The 23,511-nt window shown below is 34.2% G+C and overlaps 1 protein-coding gene across 5 annotated transcripts in view; it reads left to right on the plus strand.

The window, feature by feature from the left end:
* Positions 1-23,511, plus strand: part of SUCO (SUN domain containing ossification factor) — a 102,949-nt gene that overhangs the window by 17,127 nt on the left and 62,311 nt on the right. For 4 of the 5 annotated variants that reach the window (XR_005060094.2, XM_037013676.2, XM_037013677.2 and 1 more), the window contains exons 2-4: positions 19,260-19,368; positions 21,048-21,158; positions 23,238-23,392. Coding sequence is in view for 4 of the 5 variants with exons in the window: in XM_037013676.2 (XP_036869571.1) it covers positions 19,260-19,368; positions 21,048-21,158; positions 23,238-23,392 (375 nt within the window). In the remaining variant the exon portion in view is untranslated. The remainder of the gene's footprint in view (positions 1-19,259; positions 19,369-21,047; positions 21,159-23,237; positions 23,393-23,511) is intronic. The other variant, XM_073216764.1, reaches the window with a different exon arrangement.

A 23,511-nucleotide genomic window follows, 5' to 3' on the forward strand; every position in this document is an offset into this window, starting at 1 on the left:
TGGTTATTTCATTTTCATTTATTCATGAATTTCTAAATTGTGAAATTCTCAAGTCTGAATAGAGAAATGAGTCAATATGTAGAGCTAACATTTTAGTGTTGGTAGTGAAAAGAGAGAAATTTATAAAAGTGTAAGTGCTTTATTATTCTCACAAGCCTTCAGGTAGAAGCATTTATATGTATATATGAAGTACTTCTGTTTAGTAGTTTAGACATAACTAGAAAGAAAATACTAGATTTGAAACATACATGTTGCAGATGTACTTTAGTGCCAATTTTGTTATCTGCTTTGTTTCTCGAGGCCATATTTTAAAGTAGTTTCACAAATTAAATTATACATGTCACAAGGAAATGGGAAATTACTTTTTGTATTTACTGTGTGAGAATGTTAATCTCTTGGGATAAACTTGTTTCAAAGTGCAGATTTTTTTGAAAGAAGGTATAATTTTATTTTAGATCTTTGTTTTTTTAATGAAGCTCTAGTTAAATCATTTTATATTTTACATAAATGTAACACCTAGCTTTGCTAGAAAGTGTTTTATAGCAGTGAAGTGGCTCATAGGTACTAAGCTAATTTTGCATTTCATGTTATAGAGAATTTGTAATCTAACAGGAGAAAATATGTGAAGTGCTTAAAACAGTGCCTTGCCCTAATAAATACTACTGTATAAGTTATTATTATTTATTTACTCTGGGTACTTTGGTAGAGCTAGGATGGCTGAAATGTCAGAATTCAGAAATAGGGTCCCATAAATTTGTTCAAAATATTATTTGGTTACCAATAATGTATTTGGTGTGGTGGGGGATACTGAAGAAGCAGGAGATGAGCTCTGTCCCCAAGAGTGTACAAGCTGGTTGTCAATATGTAGGTCCTAGTATAGTGGAAAGGGCATAAAACTATGTCAGAGCTTGGCTGTAATCCTTCCTTTGCATTATTAATGGTGAATATTGGGCACTTATTTCTATTCTAAGTGCTTTGTATGCAGCAACTCATTTTATCTTTATTACGACTCTTTGAGATAGATGCCCGTTTTAAAGATAAAGAGAGAGGAGCACGAAGAAGTAAATCAGCTGGCCAAGTTGTCACTGCTAGTAAGCAACAAGCCAGAACCCAAACAGGTTGAGCCTGAGCCTGTGTTCTTAACCACTGCTCTGTGCCAGCCATTTCTTTACCTTTTCTTTGTGTGTCATTTTTCTTTTCTAAAAATGGGACTCAGCAAAGAGTGGGCATTCAAATTATTTAATGAAGCTTTTCAAAAAATACACATGCTGAGGACTGTTACCTTGAAGATTCTATCTCAGTAATTTGGGGGATATTCTTTTGTGCATTCCTGTCATTAGTGCCAGATTAGATGAATTCTGAGGTTTTTCTTTTTTTTTGTACTTTTAACATTCTAAGATCTGATTTGAACATTAGTAAACAACACAAAAAGGCTGAATTTTTTAGTAGGTGCTTCAAAAGGGAAAAATTAGGACTGGAGTTGTCAGAAAGACTTAAGTTCAAGCATAATGATGTGTAGTTTGTAGACATTGCTTCTGTGGAATACGGGGGCTTCATGAACTGAAATGAGATGTACTCGTGCTTGTAATATGAATAATGGCCTTTCCCTACTTTGTGTGTGTGTGTATGTCTATCTGTAGTGGGCAGATAGTACTTAATTGTGATGTAAAAAGTTATGAATAAAAGAGATAATGCATTTGGTATGGTTGGGAAGGATACTGTCCATTCAGGACAGTAAAAGCTGTATCTGGGAGATCGTAGTATGTTTTGCGAGCAAAGTGAAGGAATTAGGAAATAACAACCAGCAAGAGAAGTAGTGTTTTGAGAATGTTATTTTGACTTCACTGTGCTAGGTGTATTTCAGAGGGGAGAGAGATTTGGAGGGGTGAATACTAAATAAAAAGTAATTGGAGTAATTGAGGTTTGTCATAACAAGGACTTGTCAGTAGAAGTGAAGAGGGTGCACTGAGCAGAGATTTTGAGGAAGTAAATGATCTGGCTTGGGGATAGAGTGGCAAGGTGGCAGTGCAGTAGTACAGTAGAAATAGCACTGGGCTAGGAGTCAGAAGAACTGGGTTTTAGTTTGCCTCTTCAACAGCCCTCTTTCTGTCATCCATCTTAAGGTCAAGAGATAGGCCCTAGGGCCATTCTGTGCAGGATTCTGGTGAACAAAACAAAGTAGCTGCTTTCTTGGAGTCTTCTGTGGTTAAGAGAATACATTCTATGGTCTAAAATTATGAACCTGTGAAATAAATTTGAAAGAAAAAAACAGTTTTAACTTGGGCTGCTAGAAGAATTGGAGGTGCTCAAAAAGAAATGACTGCATCGCAAAAGGTTTGAAAGAAGGAGCTGTTAATTGAGGTGAGTGAAATACCTAAGTGGAGACATTCTACAGGCACTTAAAAAGGCAGTCTTCAGTGCAGCTGAGCTTTGGGCTGGAGTTGTTTTCATGGAGGGGGACTATCTTTGAAACAGTACAGTTGACTGAACTGAACGTGGAGCCTCTGCAGATACTTAGAATAAAAAAAGGTGCCAAAGGAAAGCTCTTACAGGAAGGAGGAAACTGGTTGAGGACAGATAGAAAGAGGTTTAAGGAGGTCATTTGACTGGTCAGCAATATAAAACATCTCAGGTAAGGCTGCAGAGCTTGAAAACTGAGAAAAGGGCCTTGTTTTCCAAAGCGGGAAGTGATTGATGAGCTTTTGGTAGTGGAAATAGAAGGTACTTAGCTGGTAGGTGGAACATCTCACATATTTGGTAGCAAGAGACAGAAGAGGCTAGAATAGCCTCATACTTAAAGCCTTCATTCTATACAGTGCCACTAGATCTGCCTTACTAGCATAACTTTGATTATGTCAGTGCCTTGCTAAAACATATTTAAAAGGTTTCCTTTTGCCCGAAAGGTAAAAATTTAAACCTTCAAGTTAAAGCCTGCTTTTGTAGCTTTATTTTCCACTGTTCCGTAGACAGGTTTTCTGTTGTAGCACGGCTAACCTGTTAGCCTGGTAGTAATTTATTTGGGGACTATCTTTGTAGTTTCAAATTGAAAATTAATGTAGCAAAGGTATTGTAACTTGAGTTTCATAGGGTAAATATACCTTATGTAATTTCTTAAAATAAACCATTATTAAGTAAGTTTAGTGTAAAATTATTTCCAGCAGCTTTGAAGACAGTTGGTATTGGCTGAATTTCTAATGGTATGTTAAAATTTAAAAACAAAGCATACCAGGTTGTTTAATTATGGTTTCCCCATGTTGGACCCATGAAATTACAGCCCAGTTTAGTGAAACAGTCCTCCAGTATACTGAGATGTGGAATATTTAAGCTAAGAGAATCCAAGATTAATCCTACATCAGAGTGAAAATTAAAGATCAGGACTTTTGAAATTCAAAGGTTTGATTACAAGCAAATACTTTAACGTAAGAGTTTTCTTCAGCTAAGCTGTGCAGTTCCATGTGAATTGACAGGGCTGCTGAGGCAGCCGAGTAGAATACAAATCAGGAGGAGAAAGGGGTGCTCTTTCAGCAGTTGAATCTAGCAGAAGAGAAGCAACCTCAAAGGGCCCCCAGGCTGATAAAAGATGAATAATGCCTGTCTTTTAAATAGATTGTGATTGAAATAAAAAGCACCAGATGTGCTTATTAAGTAAGTAAGGGCACTGGAGACCCAGTCATCTTTTGGTCTTGTTTTATTACCAATTTTTGACCAAAGTGGCTTCTATGTAATTCACTCATTCTCCACAAGTCTTTCAGTACTTCATAGAACTTCTGTTAATTTTTTCAAATTTTTAGTCAGTAATGTTCAAAAGACTGTAATTTTCACTTTTACCTAAAAGGTAAGTGGTACTTTCCCATCTCTATGTTTCATGTAGGTATCTTTTCTGAAATGCCTTTTTTGGTATGTGGGCTGGGCATTACTTTAACCACACTACCCTGATTAAAAAATGGCTGGCACTGTGTTTCTGAGCTGGGAATTAGATTTGTACTTAGGTTTAAGAAGCAATTTTTCTTTGCCTAGTTCAGTTCTTTCTTTTACCTTGAAGTCTCTGATTCCTGGGCTCTCCCTTTTCTGAGTTCTTATTAAAAGCTGTTCCAGTCCATAGTCAAGGGAAGAACTCAATAGATCCCTGTGCTGAGAACAGGGGCATAAGTTTTCTGCCCTAGAGGTGCTTAATGTTGTGTGAGAAACAGACATACAAAATTAATTTCAGCTCAGAGTTGTAAGTGCTCAGACAGAGATGTGCTGAAGGGCTGTATGGAATTCAGAGGAGGACCACCAGACCCCAGCTTGTGGGAATCAGAAGTTTTCTAGTCCCTAACTGGTTTCTGTCCCCAGAAAAAAGAAGAATAACAAGAATTTAGCCAGGTTTTGGATGGTGCGGAGTCAAAGCAGAGGCAGAACATTCTTGGAAGAGGGAACAGCATGAGGCACCATGGTATGTATACAAGAAACAACTACAAGTAGTTCTCTGGAGCTGAAGCTTAGAGTGGGAGGCAAGGAGTGGCAGGAAGTATGAAGCTGAAGACTTAGGCAATAAAAGAATTTCAGAGGTCTTTAAATACCGTGCAGGGACGCTTGAATTTTGTCATATAGAGTCTAAGGTATTAAGCAGGGCAATGGCAGTCTGATAATTTACCATTAGGTTTTTGGCAGTGGTGTGAAGGATTGATTTGCAGAGGTGATAGGAATTAGGGAGCTCTGTTAGGAGGTTGCTCTAGGTTTGAGCTAAGGCAGTCATAAAAGGGATGGGGAAATGGATTGCAGAAATTTGATGAACTGGAGATGGGGGAGGGAGGGTAAAGGATGTTTTTAGGTTTCTAACTTGAGGACAGGGTGGACAGCAGCACCACATACTGAGATCAAGAATATAGGAAGAGGACATCTGGAAGAGGAAGATAGTGCGTGCAGGTTTGGTTTAGTTGATTTGGGAACATGAAGGAAGAGAGACCAACTTAAAATGAACTTATTTCATTCTTAACATTAATATAGGGTGTCATTGAAAGGCTTTAAGGAGTGGACCAGTTGGGAAAGGGTAATAAAGGCCAAATGTTCTGTGTAGTCATCAGGTGAAAACCATGAGAATAGATGAAATATCCCAGTATATGCTGTTGAGTGCAAAGGGAAGACAGAACAGAACCCTGGAAGCACAGAATTTAAGTAGTGAGCAGAAGCGCCTTATCAAAGGAGACTCAGAAGAGTCAGGTGGGAAGCAGAAGTGTGTAATGTGACAAGCCAAGTAGAGAGGCTTTCAAGTGGAAACAGTCAAAGGTGCCACATGCAGCAGAGAAATACAAAAAGGTAAATTCTGCCACAACTGTACCAATTTTGTTGATAAAGTGAGGGCAAAAATTAGAATTCAGCAGGCTGAGGATGAAGTTGAAGTTAAGAATACTTGTATATACTACTCTGGAATTTAATAAGTGTGAAAGGAAATAGAAAAGACAATAATAGCTAATAATAGCAGCTAACATTTGAGTGCATATTTTATGCCAGGCTAAGCACAGCATGTGCATTATTTCATTTTCCTCATAATAATTCCATTTTTTAGCATTGATTTTGAGGCACATAGGTTTTGTGATTTGTAACAACATAACAACTAATAAACAGGACACCTGAGATTAGCACTTGGGTCTCTTGACTCTGAAGTCCTTGACCTCACCACTGCACTCACTGCAAAGCTTCATATTTATCACTTGTAGCCACTATTTAAATAATGAGGATAAACATTACTCCTCCTTTATGATAGTTCTGATATTTTTGTTGTGCTGTAACTAGTTTTGACTAATGTCAATTCTCAAGTGAATGGATCAGTGCTATTTTCTCACTTTTCATTTAATCTGTAGACCAGAGAATATTAAATGTGAAATATAGCAATACTGAAAGATCTTAGGCTTGGAGAGACAGAGATAGATGGAGGTTAGCAGTCACACATTGAGTGACTTTGGGCAAGATAACTTCTGAGCTTTAGTTTCTTTATTTGTAAAAATTAGGTGAGTACTTTTAAGGTCTTGACAAATTAAAAAGACAAAAACACGACTATTTTTTCTTTTTGAGATAGCACATGCTTAGAATTAGATCCATCATAAACAGTTGATGCCACATTCTGCATGGGGCCCCTTTTTTGCTTTATTCTACATCATTACTTTTTTATCTTCTATCTTTAGTTCACTCCTATTCACCCCCATTTTAGGCATTTACTTGAGAGTATATTTGATGTGTTCTTCTGGTCAACCTTCATGTATTTATTTAGTTGTGTGTTTTTTCCAAAGTAATACCATTTTATTTATGTGCTTTAAAAATTTACATAAATGATATAATACTATTGATTTCATTCTTTTCCCTTTTTTCCATATAACACTTTATTTTTAGTTTCTAAAATCATCATTAAAATGAATTCTAAGTAGTTAATGATGTGGCAGGTGCCTTCAGGAAGGCCTGATGTCACTCATGCATCCATTCAAAGGGTATTTATTGAGTAGTTTGTGTGCAGGCTGCTTCTAAAGAGCAACTTCATTGAAGAATGCATTTGGGAGTATTCTGTTCCAGTTGCCTGTCTTTATGTTTTTCCAGTACTACAGTCTAATTAGAATGGTTTTATAATAAATTTAATTATCTGTCAGGGGGAACCACATGGCTCTGCTTTTTTTGTTAATTTAGTTATTCTTGGATCACTTTTTCCAATATCATATTTAGAACAATGGGATCCTTCAGGTATTTTGATAGATGGTATATTTGGACGATGAGTTACTTGGGGAAGAATTGCTGCGTTTACATTACTGTCACTAGCATTGCATCCGTAAATTTACTAGATCTTATGTATCTCTTCAAGGTATAATCATTATCAGAGAAGATTTTTCTCTATAAATGGTTGTGTATTATTTTTCTTAGGTTAATTTCTAAGTTATTTTATGATTTTTGTTATTGCTAATAGTTTATTTTCTATTTGCTTGTTGCTGGGGAGGAAAATACTGACTCTTGTTACTTATATTTTTAAGTTGAGATAATTTGCATACAGTCAAATGCATATATGTTTACTATATAGTTATTGGATCAGTGTGACAAATGCATACATTTGTGTAACCCATACCACCAAGATAGAGAACATTTCCAACTCCGCAGAATGTTCTCTCATGTCCCTTTCTAGAGAATCTCCCAGAGCCACCAGTAATTTGATTTCTGTCACCAGGGGTTAGTTTTGCTCATTCTGGAACTTCATCCAAGTGGATTTATATAGTACTTATTCTTATGTCTGGCTTCTTCGACTTAGTGTAATGTTTCTAAGATTTATCCAAGTTTTATTCATCAGTAATTCGTTCCTTTGTATTGTGAGTGGTAGTACATTGTCTGAATATACTACTGTGGTTTGTGCTCCTGTTGTTGGACATCTGGGCTGCTTCCAGTTTTTGGCTATTAGGAATAAAAGCTATTGGGGACATTTTTTTACAAGGCTTCTTGTGGACATAGTTTTCATTTCTCTTGAGAAGTACCTGAAAGTGGAACTGCAAGTGCTGGGACAGATAGATGTCGTGCGCTTTGGTATGTTATACCCTGAGAAAGACACGCTGTCACTTCTGAAGGGTTATGGCCAGGAATATGCCACCTGAATCTGGTGGTGATGAAACATCACAGACCCCGAGTAAGGACCATATTATTTAAAAATAAAAAGACTCTGTCCTTCAAAAATGTAAGTGCCACATAAGATAAAGGCCAAGGCTATTCCAGGTTAAAGTAGTCTGAAGGCACAGGACAAATGTAGGACATGATGTTAGACTCAGGTTTGTACTTGGGGTGGTGGTGGTGACTGGGGATGCTCTAAGGACGTTACTGGGTTAATTGTCAAAACTGTAGTATGGTCCATAGATTAAAGTATTGTGTTAATGTAATATGTACCAAAGTTGGTGAATGTACCATGGTTACATAGGAGGATATCCTTATTCTGTGGAAATACATGCTAAGGTATTTAGACATAAATTACACTGAGGAGGAGGAGAGATGGCAAGTGAGCATGCCGTGAACAAATTGCAAATCATGGGACAAATGGGACAAAATGTGAAAAATAGGTTGATATGGGTGAAGAGTTTGTGATTATTCTTTGTACTATGCTGGCAGGTCTGAAAGTTTGACATTATTTCCAGATAAAAAATGAAAAAAAAAAACTGGATTGGATCTTCTGCCTTTTTCTCTATGTGAGGTACTAATTAATCCATTCAAATTTTTCTAGTTATCATTAGTTTATTCCAACTTTTGTATACTTTGTGCCAATTTTGCTATTTTCCTGGAAAACATCTATGTCTTCTAAGTTTTCAGTATATTGGTATATATAGTTTGTAATATTTTATAATTTAAAAAATCTCTATGTTATTTCATAGAACATTCATTTCAAGCTTAAACATTCGTTTCAAGCATTTTGTTACTTTGCATCACCAACTCTCCTTGACTGGTTTTGCCAGGAGTTCTGTCTTTTTAATATTTTCTTCTGAGAAACAGCTTTTGGTTTTCTTATTTTTCTTTGCTTTTCTTGTTCTGTATTCAGTGACTTCTATCCTAATTTTCCTTCCTTTTTTCTTTGGATTTACCCTGTGTCCGTCCTTTTTCAGTTAAAAGATTAGCTCTTTTGTTTTCAGTGTTCATGTCCAGATTTGTTCAAAAGTACAGTTTCCTGCTGTCTGATCTTCATCCCACCAATTTTGACCTGTAGTCTTCTGCTGTAACAGGTGATGTTTCTTACTGTTTTCTCTTTAACTGAAGGATGATTATGCTGTATAATTTTTGTTGCCATTCTTAGGATGTTGTCAGCTATCTTTTTCTTCAAATTTTGTTGCAATGTGGTTAGAGAGTGTATTAGATTTTGAGTCCTTGGAATTTGAGTCTTTGGAAACTTTAGTATGTGGTCAATATTGGGGAAATATTCCCTCTGTGCTTGAAATGAATGTTTAATTTGTTATAAAGTTCTGTATATTTGATCAAGTTTGTTTTTCTTAAATATATCAATCTCATATTTTCTTATTTTGTCCACCTATTATTATTTTGTGAGAGATAATTTAAAATGGGCAACTACAAGTTTTGATTATTCTATTTGTACCTGTAGCTTTGTCAGTGGTTGTTTTATGTATCTTGAAATTATATTGTTAGGTGCTTGTGTATTTATAATCATTTTATCTTTTTACTAATAGATAGTAAATCTCCTTCTTAGTGACATGATATTTTTCAATTAAATTCAATTTTGTCTACTTAATTAAAACTGCTCTTTTTTCATATTTTCTCAGGATATCTTTAATCAAACTTTTAATGAGTTGAAAATTATGCCTAATATTTCCTAATAAGACTGTGTATTTAACATAATGTCTGGGTAGTGTTTACATAGTTTCTTCAGTATAGCTCAGAAGGAAACAGCATTAACCCATTTGAAAGTTGGCCAGTCTCCAGTTTAGTTTTGTTCCCTACCTTTCAGTTATTGGGCTTGGCTCATTTGCATATTAGCATGTTCTTTATTGAACATTAGTGTGTCCTGGAATTGATTACTGCACTATTTTCCTAGACTTACTTGATAAGATTATAAAAGTAATTGTTAAAGATAGCTAGTTCAGTATTTCTGTGCTAGGCAGTAGAAAAGGCTTATCATTCTAAGCCATTAATAACATTAAAAAAACGGTGTTTCCTGGATCACTTACACATTGAAGAATGCTTTCTCCCTTAATGAAGTCTTTCTTGACACTTCAAGGCTTAATTCAGTTGCTATATCCTCTAGAAAAAATTTCCTGAGTCTTGACTTTTCTCTTTGGTAAGAACCTCTTTACTCTAACACTTAACCTTAATTATTATTTTTTGAAACACGTAGTTGTAACACACCCTTTAAAACAGCAGGATGTCTAGCAAAATTAGATTGTAGGTTGCATTACAAGGAAAATTTCAGTCACTCCAATTTCAAGTTGAAAAATATCCTTAAAGAAGAAAACTATAGAGAATATAATTTCTAAAATGAAAGTATCAGGTTTAAGAAAAGATTAAAGCCCCTAATGTATACATTTCAAAACTAAGTACTCATTTCATTTAGTATCATTTAGGTGTAGACATTCATTCCTTCTGTACCTGTAGTATTCTTTTTTAAAGTTTAATAACCATTAAGATCATATTTGGGAGAAGTTTTATGGAAATTATAGGGAAATAACAAATACTTGTCATTAAAATAGGAAATACATATGCAGTCTCTATTAATCTACATTAAATGTATTTGTTAAGGACTAAACAAAAGATGAAGTGATAATCATATAAATAAATTAAAATGGCATACTCAGCAATTCTTAATATTTCTATTGCTGCTAGGCTGTATGCAGTTTGTAATTTATGTAGATACTTTTTGTCCATTTTACAGATTTCCAATCTGACAGCTATACCCAAGCAGAGTATTATAATAATATGTGTAGAAAGTAAGTACAACTTGAATTATTTTTTTCTATTTTAAAAATTGACAGAATTCCAAAACTTTTTCTTATGGGAATTTAAAAACATAAAAAAACAGAGTGAATAGTATAACCCCCATGAACTCATTGCCTAGCTTCAATAAATATCAACCTTTTGTCATTCTTGTTTTATTTCTCTCTGCTCCACTTTTTAGACAGCTTTACTGGGGGCATAGACATACTTAAATTGTATATTTTGATACCTTTTGTCATATACATATATGAAACCATCATCACAAGCAAGATAGGGAACACATACAATTACCCTCAGAAATTTTCTCATGCCCCATTGCAAGCCCTTTTGGCCATCACTGATTTGCTTTCTGTAGCTGTAATTTAGTTTGCATTTTTCTACAGTACTGTATAAATGGAATCATACACTATATACTCTTTTTTGTCTGGTTTCTTTCATTGATCATAATTTTTGAGATTTATTCATGTGTTGTGTGTATTAGTTAATTTCTTTTTATTGCTAAGCAGTATTCCATTGCATGGATATAGCACACGTTGTTTATCCATGTACCTTTGATGGACATTTGAGTTTTTTTCCAGTTTTTTATTATTACAAATACAGCTGCAATTAACCTTTTTTTCCTTTCTCTTGAGTATCAATACCTAAGGGTGGAATGGTTAGATCATGTGTAGTATATGTTTCACTTTCAAAGAAATGCCAAATTGTTTTCCAGAGTGTCCCATTTTACACACTAGCACTTTATAAGAATTCCAACCCTTCCATATTTTGCAATACTCAAGATGGTCAGGCTATTAATTTTAGCCATTCTGATAGGTATGTAGTGTTACCACATTGTGATTTTGATTTGCAGTTCCCTATGGCTAATGATGTTGAGCATCTTTGATGTGTTTATTTGTCCTCCTTATGTCTTCTTTGGTGATGAGACTTTGACTCTTTTGCCATTTATAAAAAAATGGGTTGTTTCTTGTAATTGAGTCTTGAGAGTTCTTTTTACTGGACACAAATCCTTTATCAGATATGTGCTTTGTAAATATTTTTTCCCAGTCAGTAGCTTATCTTCTCATTTTCTTCAATGTATTTTGCATAAGTTTTAATTTTGATGAAGTTCAATTTATTATTTTTTCTTTCATGGATTGTGCTTATTTCTAAAAGAAACTTTTATTTTCAAAGAATTTTAGATTTAGAGACAATTTGCAAAAATAGTACTGTTGCTGGACAATCCAAATCGGGGAGATCTCCCTTTGTGCTTGATGAGACCTCAACCTGGGAGAGGGTTCTTGACTCTGATTGAGAAAGAATTAACGAACAGGTTGGACGAGTATAGCTGCAGGCAGCAGAGAGAAAGAGCCTAGGGAGAGAAGGAAAGCTCACTGAACTCCTGCTTGGCATTGGGCATATCCCTTGCCAACTCCTAAAGCCAGAGTCACCTGGCGTCCAGTGTCTGCTTGGATCTACATGGCATGGGGACTAAGTCCCTACTGCCCCAGGATTTGGGAAAGCCAAATTAATTATTTTACTCACTCAAAATTAATTATTTTACTCACTGAGCACTGGGTGGAGTGAGATTATGTTCTGAGAACTTCCTGAAGGCAAAGAAAGGAGATTTTCAGGCAGGCTTTTAAAGAGCACGATAGCACTGCTGCAGTTCCATCCAGGTCACTCAGCTGATGGGAACTTGGAAGCTCAAATCAGAGCTCTCAGTAGCCCTTCCCTACTTAATTGGCATAGAACAGAGAGAGAGTGAAGATTGTGCTTAAGTCTGGGAAATAGAATAAAATAGCAAAGAAACAAAGACACCACTGGAAGAGTGCAGAGTCAAAAATGCAGTAAGTTGAGCAGTGGGAAGGCTTTATTTAAAAAGTACACACTCAAAGAAAGGGGTGTGTGGGCACAGTTGGAGAGGAGGCAATCTTAAAAAGCTGGGGATTCTGTCTTTTAAGGATTTTCAGGAATGGGGTAAAGGGCTGTGGCTGGGGGGGCATGTAGGCTTGTCATGCAGTTTTAGGATGTCTATCTCTAGTGAGAGACACTATGTCATTCTTCATAATCAGTCCTCCAGATAATTCTGTAAGATAAACAACATGAGGAATTTATTGATCTGTTTCTTCTCCAAGGTAGTAGCTTCCCTCAAGCAGTGGGAACATATCAGTTAAGATTGCTTGCTTTGCTTTAAGATAAGTTGTTGGCTGATTACCAAGGAATATGTTAGGATCTTGCTTTTCAATTCTGCTTTTAACCTTAAGATGGAGTCCCTCCTGTTCTTACTATGCTATTTATATCTCAGATTTTTTGGAAAATTAATCATGATGCTTGTCCCATTTCTCTGCCCTATCTCAGTACGGAGAGTTTATCATATTCCATCACCCAGCTTCTCTGAATGCAACCTCTCACATACTCATGGTACATTTGTTAAAATTAAGAATTTAACATTGGTATGTCATATGGAACATGTTTTTTATGTTATATGTAAAAGCTCTACCTAGCTATTTTTTGGGGGGAGGAGCAGGTAGTAGAATATTTTTAAACTAAGACATCCCATATTATCATCTGTAAGTACGTCAGTAAAAGTGAACATGTGTCTGAAGGTAGGTGTGTGGAGGTACTTCCACATACAGGGATCAGTCTACCTACCCACTAATTTAAATTCCTCAGTATAATTCTGTTCATGTCAGGGCCAGAATCCAAAATTTAACAACATAATCGGGTAAACTGACCTGGAAAATCATGTGCAAATAAATAGAAATTTCCAAAATGGGTTTTTAATTAACCATTTGTTCAATGTTATGGAAGATACAGGATAGGATAAAATTTTGAGTTTATCAAGTATCAAAGATACTTTATGATAGTTTTATTTCTTATGAGCAGTGGGCAAGAGGATGTTCAGAAGTAAAAATTAACATTAACTTGAAGCATTCTGCATCAATTTGTTATTTTTACAGAGCCATGTTCTCAGGCAGAAACACCTGTTTTTATTCCTTCTCTTAGGATCTAAATTTTGTTTTGTTTTAATAAACATTGTTTCTGATGTTCACTATATGCTGTATAGTGTTTAGAGTACTTTAAGCTATCTCACCAAATCCTCACAACAGTCCCATGAAATAGGTAATATTATTTTTAGGAAATAGGCACAGAGAAACAAGTAATTGTTCATTGAACTAGCCCAAGATCAACAGGCTGTGTGACTCTAGTCCTTTTTTTTTAACCATCATGCTAGGCCATCTAACAAATTGTCATGGTTGAATGGATCTTGTGATAACATGCAGCTCCATACCCCTCCATTGTGACCTCTGGAAGAAATAGGAAGACTTCAGTACTCTGTCCCTTTTATGGAGTTTTAAGGTTTTTCCTCTATTAGTGCTTTTCTGAGTACCAAATTCAACATCAGTGGTGAAACCTCTTGCCTATAAATTAAAGTGGTTTTTGTAAATTTGTACCCTAAGGAAGTTGGTAAAGTAGAAATTATTTACTAATACACGATTTGAAGCATTTCCCCAGGAAACATTTAAGTAAAAGAATATCAATGGAAGATAGCCATGCTTGCATGTTATTCCAGCTTCAGTTTTATTTTTATTACTTTTCACCCCCTGGCAGACTGTAATAATTATTTGCTATAGGCCAGAGCTTTTGAAATTGTTGATGTTTAAAGTTCTTGAAGAAGTTGTGCAGCAATTTCAGCTCTTAGATAAATTTTTAAAAACCAGATCATTCTAACTTTATATCAGCATTTTGAAATTTGATCTAGTTGTTTTTATTTTGATTTTTAATGAAATTTGTTAATTGTCTTAATGGTTGCTGCAGGTTTTTCTTCATGTATTAAAATGTTGGAGAATGATGCTAATTTTTTATAACCTGATCCTCTCCTTGCAAAACTTAAAAATGTACAGTTATCTAAGTAAAACTGATTTGTTACATTTCTTGGATAGTCATTGAGAAGCTGTTTCTTTTTTATAGATCTCTGTTAAAGAGAGTAAAAATAAAGCTAGAGAACACAAAGCTAGATGTGGTAGTATTTTTACCCCTCCTGCCCTCACAAATTCCTACCCAGAAGATGATTTTATTTTAATAATGATATTCTATATAAGCAATTTAGTGTATATGAGCATATTCATACACACATTTTTAGTTGAAAATGTTTATTAAAAAGTTTGGAAAGAATTTATTCGATTATTTGTTGACTGTTTGCCATGTGTTTTTGCTGGGCTTTCTAAATATGTTCTTGGTTGTATCATTTAGATTAGAACATCAACTACATACATGTAAAAGGAAATCACAATTTGATTGGTAGAACATCTGTAGAACTACTGCTTTGGTAAGATAAAAAGTAGATAAGGTTATCAAAACAATTCTTTTTCCAACTTTGTGTGAAGAAAAACTTGAAATCCGCAATCTGCTCAACATGAATTTTCTTATAAAGATAATTTTCCAGCCCTGTGGAACTCTACTTCAGTTCATTTTGTTACAGATTTACTGTTTTTAATTCCTTTAAACATTTTTCTTGCTCAGGACATCCGATGGTCATTTTTTGTTGAAAAGCACACACACCATTCTTATATGCATATTTTATATAAGTTACTGACTATTTAGACCTTCATACTTGATGTAGGTGATATTTTCACCAAGCACAATATATGATATACTTGTTTCATTGAAGTGTGTAAGACTTTGCCATCCTAAATGGCACTGAAATGTGATTTTTACAAGATTTGAAATTACATCTGCTCTGAAAATTAATACCTTTCTTTCCATATGAATAGTGAATCCATGCCACATGGGTGGGGAAGAGTTGGCAGAAAGGGATAAATACCCTCTTAGTTTCCAGATCTCTTTTATGAGTTTGTGTGTGTGTGAGGATGTAGTGGATGGGTGAATTGGGGTTGGGGAGTGGTATACTGGTGGAGGTGATGGTGGTGCTGGGAGAGGAGTAAAAAGTGACTGAGCTTCCATTCTGCTATGTGTCAACGAGGAACACTCTTTCATTGAATAAGTATTTATTAAGCACTTTATATTTGCAAGTTTTGGCCTTGTAAGTAGGGGTTTAAGTTGTTAAGAATATAGAATTGTTTTCAAAGAGTTAATTTTTTTAAGTGTAAGAGAGTATACATGCACAAAATCAAAAATAGCAATAGAATTATCACTCGTTTTGAATTGTGGGAGAATGTCAGAGGCTTTCAGATTGTCAGTTATCTTGATGTGATTTCTGGTGCTGAACTTCTTAAAAGTCTAGGTGCTTCATCCTGCTTGGGATTTTCATAGTACAAATTTAGGAAGTTGCCTAAATTGCATAAGATTACACCCAGGTAGTCATAGAACAAAGTGCTGTCAGCCATTATAATGGGATTCACTGGTTCTTAACAAAGTGGCATATGTGTATTTCATCCACCAGAGGGAACTTCTTGAAAGTAGGGACCCCTTTATATTCATTCTTGTTCAGTAGAGTTGGAGTGCGTTTGGGGCATTCCATTGTACTTTGTTGGCTTAAAAGTTATCAATTGGTGGTAATTTTATCTATTTATTTCTATTTTAGATTTCTTATGCAGAATGCTAAGGCTGTCTCTTACATGTCCATCCTTAACATCAGTCCTTAAATCGGGAACTGATATGTTAGATGTGGTTAAGTGATACCATTGATAAAGCTGTACTTAAGAGGAGGAATAGGGTAGATAGGTAAAAACTGTATTACGTATTAATGCAGGTGTATTAGAAACAGAACCAAGAGGAGATAATAATTAAATCAATATATATGCTATGAATATATATAATATTCATGAGATATATAAAATATATTTAATGTTATATATATTTTTTACTTATATGATAGGTATTTATATAAAAATATATATCTGTGTGACATTGGATTATGTAATTTTGAAAGCTTGCAAGTCCCACAATCTCCTGTCAAAAGCCAGAGACCAAGCCAGTGGTATATTTCAGGCCAAATTTGAAGGCCGAATAAACAGTGAAACTCAAGTTAAAAATCCCACTTAAAGGGGCAGGAGAAGATGGAATAGGTGTCCTAGCTCAAATAGTGAGACAGGAAAGAAAAAAAAAAGGACAAATTAGTTCTTCCTTTTGTTCTATTCAGGCCCTTCAAAGAATTGGATAATCACCAGTCCTCACTGTTGGAGGGAAGTTTACTGAGTCCACTGGTTCAAATGCTAATCTCATTTTCATAAAAACTCAGAATTTAGGGTAATGGGATTTGATTTTATGGTAGTAAAAACAAGGATCATGAATCTTAGTATCCATGGACCATCTTCACACTAACTGTGGATGTTAAACTTTATACAAACACATGCAGGGTTCTTGATGATAAAACTAATAATGCTTATGGTAGAAATTTAGAAAATCCAGAAAGAAATAAGAAAAATAAAAGGATATAATCACCAGAACTCCAATACCCATAAGTTTTGGATATCTGAAACTTTGCTGTCCTAATACATGCACACATACACACATGCATGCACCTGCAAACACACAGGTGTATGTACACACATGGCTGAGAAACAGTGTAAAAGCATATTTATTTAATAAATGATGCATCTATATAAAGTTTTGAATTGGCAATATATAGTTGTGGTTCAGAATTCAAAAAAAACATTGTGTTATAGAGTGAAAAATATCCTTTATTGCCCTTATCACTAAGCACTCAGTTTTCCTCCCTCAGGGAAACCGAGGTAGTGTCCTTTTAAAAAAAAAAAAAATCCAGAGAAATTTATGCACATACAAATACCTCCAGTACACATGTGCACACATGGTAGCATACCATATATATTATTATGTACCTTGTTCTTGGTTTTTTTTAGTTTTAATTTTTATCAAAGTAATATATTCATGTGAAAAAGTCATAGCTCTGAAAGGTTCTGTTTTTTTCCCATGAAGAAGCCATTCCCTCCTTCTCCTTTCCCCATTTTCCCTTTCCAAGGAAACCACTTTCATCTCTTAGCTGATTAATTTTACATTCTTTGCCTGAAATAATTGCTTTAATGTCAGTTTTAGGTATTATTATTCTTCTGCATATGATCAGATTCTCTTAACTGTGTGCTGGTAATAATAAAGCTCTGTCATAATTTGGGTTAGATTAGTATTTGTTCATAGTATTATGACTATATATGTGTGTGTGTGTGTTCACAGCTGAGCCATGTAATAAAAAAATACTTTCCTTTTCTGTGCTACTTTTCTTTTTTCCTGAAACTAATATTTGAGTTGTTTTATTAAGTTTGCTTATTTTTCTGTTTAATTACAACCTATCTGCCAGTTATGTAATCTGTACTGGAGATTTTCAAAGAGCCATCGTGCACAGGTAGTTTCATCCTCCTGAAGAAAGAAGGATCTTTTAGAGCTTCTGATAACCTCCAATTTAGACTGGTTGTTCTCTGTTCTTTGTGTACAGCTATCATCCTAAAATTTCTCTTTCCAGAAACAGCCTGGGGATTACCTTTCCCTGTCTCATCTCAATACCATATTATAATTATTGTGGTTCCATAGATGTCTAGTTTTCACACAGTAAAAACTTTTTAACTATTCCGCTTGTATAAACTTTACAGCCAGCCTAACTAAAAAAAACTTTTTTACCTCTTCAGTACTTAGTTTTCAAATCTTCATATATATTAGCTTGAATTGTATCAAATTGACTTTTTTCTTTCAAGTTAAAGAATTGTCAAATATTGGCAATTTCAAACAGTTCTACATGATAGAACAATTTTGCAAAGTTTGTATATTGTTTCTGTTATAAATGGGGATTTTTCTTGTATTTCAACTTACAACTGGTAGTTTGGATAGTGAGTCTGGTGATTTGTTTCTTAATTTTATACCTGGGAATAGAGTTTTATGCCCAAGACTGCTTTTAATAGGTGATTTGTGTTTGTTTCCCCCCTTTATAAACTTATCTACAATTAATGACAATTTTACCATCTTTTACATTTGTATACCTCTTTTATCCTAATATTAGTTAATTGTAGTGACAATGGACATTCTTGTTTTGTTTCACAGCTAAATAGGGGCTTTTTTAGGTTTCTTCTTAAGTATGACACTGGCTTTTAGGCTTATGTATTAGCCATATATGTTTCCCATATTAAATATCTTACTGATTCCTCTTTTATTGACTTAAAAAATTTTGATGGATGTGTAACAGATGACTGTGGAGGTAACCATAAGATATTTTTCCTTAATATTTTTGCATGGCAAACTAATAGACTACTTACTCTATTGAACCAGTTGTCAATACCAAAGCTAAACTATCTTTGATGTAACAGTGGAAAATAATTTCTTTGGTATGTACCTTGAGACTTCATTTTTTATTGTTTTATTTAGAAGTTTGTGTCTGATTTCATAAGTATTATTTTCCTGTAATACTCATTTGTTTGTATTTTTGTTAATTTATGTCACTATTGTGTTCTCTATATAAAAATAATTTGGAAACTTCTATTCTTTGAAATTGTTTAGGTTGCTTTATAGTTACCTGTTCTTATGTATTTGGTAGAATTTAGAATATCATTGGCATCTGGTACTTTCTGAGGAGGTTAGCTCTTGGACAGTTTTCTCTGTTGCTTCTGTTATAATCAGATACTACTTTGGTGAAGTCTTTCTTGTTTGTGCTGTCTTGAAATTCATAATGCTTACTTGTAATGTTGATAACACTGTTAATTTTTTTCTTAGGGCATTAAATAAAGAACCCTTGTTGTATATACATTTGTCTTCATCAATAAATTGTTAAATTATTAAGGGCATGAGCATGAGAACTGTTTATTGCCTTACATTATAGCCCACATTAGGGAATATGTTGGCTTAACAATTTTGTTTTTTTGGTGGTGGTGTATGTTTTATAGGCTTCCCGGTTGGCGTGTATGTTGTAAGGAGAGTTCTTCAGCTTCATCATATTACTCTCAAGATGACAGTTGTACACTAGAAAATGAAAATGTACAGCTCCAGAAAAAGGTACCTTAAATATAAAAGTTGACAATGTAATTTGTGTATCAGCTTTCTAAGACTTCCTCAAAACACTTGGAAAAAGAGTAATTTCAAAAATAGTATGTCATAATTTTTGGTGGAGATTTGTAATTTTCCTTGCTATAATTTGAGGAGTTACTCAGGTAATTCTGAAATTAAGCTATGAATATATTTGTACTTTTTCTTATTTAAATTTGGAGTGTTGTAACATCCTTAGTCCTGCGTTAGGGAGAACAGTAATGCCTATTCAGAGATGTGAAAACGAATGGCTTTCTTTTTAATGTTCTAAATAGTTAAAGCGTTTTTATAAACTCCTGTCTTATAAATTTAAAAATATTAGAAATGAGGATTATAGTGAGAGTCTATATTCAGTGACTGTGGAGTTGGTTTTATATAATTAGGTGGAGTTAATAGACAGTCCAAAAAAACCTCATGGTCTCTAAATCATTTATTATTTTTTCATTTATGATTTTAAGTGATAAAAGATGAGTGTTGACTAGATTTGGCTTACCCCCCAAAATTAATGAACTTATTTTAAAATACAAAAATAACTTATATTGACTATAAGGTACTCATTTCCTTCCCCGGAAGAATCACAGTTTACTATTTCTTGGGAAAACAGACCAGTTTCTGTGGATATAGATAATACCACTATATAGTACATAGACTAATATTTAAATTTTCATTAAAATGTCATTATAAATATTCTACAAACTGACTTCCCCTTTTCCCTTGATAATATCTCATGGACATGTTTTCATGTTGCTGTATTCTTTTGAATGGCTACGTTTTTATCCTATCATATAGCTATATCATAGTTTCTTAAACATGTCATAGTTTCTTTATTGACAGATTTTTGCATTGTTTCTCAGCTGTGTGTGTGCATGCGTTTGTGTGTACATTTGCATGTGTGCGGGTAAACTTGTACTTACAATGACATGCTTGGAATTTGTTTTTTGGCATGATATTTAGAGTGATTTATTTAAATTTTTGAGTTATGTAAGATATTTTGGGGATAGAGCATTAACATTTTGAAGATTTGCTGAATATCTCTCCAAAAAAAAGTATAATTTTATGCTTTCACCCACAGTCTGTAAGTCTTAGATCTAATCTCTTTGATGAGAAATTTGAAGACCATATGAATTTAACTTAAGAATGAACTGAAGCAAAACATTGAGGGAGGGAATTATTATTTCAGTAAACATTTAGATACCAAGTACGTGCCACACAGGCTTAGGTAAACAAAAATGAATATGAACTTCACTTTTATAAACTTATACGCTGGAAGATATGTTTAAAGATGTAAAGGTTTCTGAAATCCTAACTTGAGAGTGAATATGTTCAAAAGTGAGATGTTAAAGAGCTACATATATATTTACTTATCAAATATTTACAGGAGTCTTGACTAGCACAGAGAGCTGGGGTGGTAGGACTAAAATGCTTATTAAGAAATCAGATGAGGTTCTTGAACTCACTTCATGTACATTTTAAGTGGGAAGGCAAGAAAAGGACAATAAGTGTGCAAACAAATAGAAATAACTAGAGTCAAATGCATACAGCACTGTTTTGGATGTAAAATGTAGAAAGAGATGAGCTTTAATATTGCTTCTGGACTGTTTTGTGAAACATTTTATCAGGTAGTCTTTTTTCTTTGTTTTGCAATATAGGATGAAAGAGAGGGACCTATCAATGCTGAATTACTGGGAAAAGTGGGTTCAAACTTACTTATTCCTCCAGAAGAACGTAAATTAAAAGATGATGACAGTGTGGATATACAAGTAAGCTATATTGCTTTGATTTTAAATAATATGCCTTTTCAAACTACTAGATAGCAAACTCCTTGACACAATAATGTATAGTTTCCTTTTTGAAGTACCATGCAACTGTCCTTAACACTGTTCACCTGCTAAGAATGCTGCTTTAGAGAAAATGCAGAATTTCAGATTTAATAATAAATGTGACCATTACCTTTGTTGAAAAGTGTTTGGGTGTAAGTCCTCATTTTTCCTTAGGTTCAGTTTTGGCTCAGTATACTGTGTCTGATCTCTTCAGATTTTCAAATGTTGGGGAATTTCTTTCTGACTTATAATAAAAAAAGTATTTGTATGTAGAACACAGTATTTTGATACCAAAGTCTTATCGCCAGTGTGGAATATGTTTTTTCCCTTTTTTCTCATATCACATCTTCAGTAATTCCATTTTGTATATCAGAGGTTATGAGAGATATTAAAAACTAGCCCAGAATGTAAGCTGACCAGAATGCTGAAACATCTGGAAACTATTTAATGTCAGGAATGGCTGAAGGAACCGGGGGGATATTTGATCTGAAGAAAGAAGGACTAAGGAAAAATTGTCTCATGTATTAAAAAAAAATTTTCAACTCAAAATGAGGGGGAATTCTCTTTTTTAAATACAGCCAGAGCAATTTTATGACTTAATTGGGTTATCTAGGGAAATACAGTGATCTTTTTTTTACTGGATTCTGCAAGATACTTGTCAAAGGTTTTGTGCATAAGAGTAAGCTAAAAGTAATCTCTTTAGCTCTACTAATTAAGTGACTATCATGAACAGTCCCACCATTGTTCACTTTCTAGAACTTGTGTCATGGTATATACTCTTATTCAAATTCTTTGATGTGAGTGCTGCATCTTTTAGACCTATGCTGTTCAATACAGTAGCTATTAGCTGCATGGGCTGTTGAGCACTAGACATACAGTTTATCCAAATTCAGATTTTGGAGAATTAGTATAAGAAAAAAAAAGAGTGTAAAATATCTCAATTTTTTAATTAAATAATAAAATGTTTAAATGGTAATATAAATGGTGAAATCACAATAAAGTATTTGATAATAATGTAATAATCTTTTGCTCAAGGCATCCACCATAAAATGCAACCTGTTTTCATTCCTTTATGAATTTTTATTCCAGTATAAGTAATTCCCCAAATGATCACATTTTGTATTCTTTTGATTCTCTGCCTGGTCTTTTCTTTCTGCTTCCACCCTGGTTCTCCTTTTTTTCAGAGTCCTAGTTCTTCTAGTCCATAATAGTCCATAGTCTACCTCTCACTTGATATTCCTTATTGGGCATTAAATGTCTTCTGTGTGCTAGGTACTGTGGTAGACAATGGGAATGTGAAGATAAGAGCATATAGTCCTTACTCAAAAGACAGTTATAGCATAGTTGAAGAAGGGAAGGAGGTATAAGGACAACTGAGGTATTACAGAAGCTCTGTTAAGTCTGTATAGAGAATAGCAGAGGCATAGGGGAAGGGGAGTGGCTAACTCTATTTAGGGCTGATTATAGGGGAGGGAGTGCTGACAGAGGTTTTCAAATATAAGTAAGGTGTTAGGTAGATTTAAGATGTGTTTTGGACGGGTCAGAGCATCCAGGATGGAAGAAGCAGCAAGAGTCATGTATTGTTTTGTAATGTTACTTGTACGTGCCTTATGATACTATTTATTTATATACATTATCTTCTAAGCTGCTCAGGGGAAGGAATTACATGTTGTATTATTTTGTGTATTTACACAGGATTTCTATGTTGTTACCAGCATTAACTAATTATAATGAGAGGAAAATAACTGTAGATCCTGATACAGAATAGGAAATAAGACAGAAGAAAGACAAGGTCCTTTGTCTTGGTTTATGAAATGCCATGAAAAATGTGTAGAGTCTCTAATATAACATGAAATATTCCTTAGATAGTATTAGAAGAAAAGATTTTTATAAAAATACTTTTTCAGTTAACATTCCTTTTTCTGTCACTTCAAGACATACTTTTTACAAAATCCTGCTCAGCTAGAGAGATAATTATTAATTTCAGCATTTAGTATAACTGACTTTTTTTTAAAATAGGAGATGGAGTCAAAAAAGTTAAGTCCATCTGTGATTGAGACAGTCCCTACAGTTGATCCACATGAAGATTCTTCCAGTGTAGTTGTGAGCAGTGAAAACATTGAAAATATTTCCAGTTCATCTACCTCAGAGATCACTCCAATCTCAAAACTTGAGTAAGTCATTACAAAGAAAAAAGAATCTCACTAGATAATGATAGAAACATTTCTTTGTAGGGTAAGACAGCTTGATACTCAGATTTGAAATTTAGGCTATATAGCAGACCTAAGTTACA

Source organism: Manis javanica, chromosome 11 (genome assembly GCF_040802235.1).
Source record: "Manis javanica isolate MJ-LG chromosome 11, MJ_LKY, whole genome shotgun sequence".
Classification (NCBI taxonomy): Eukaryota; Metazoa; Chordata; class Mammalia; order Pholidota; family Manidae; genus Manis; species Manis javanica.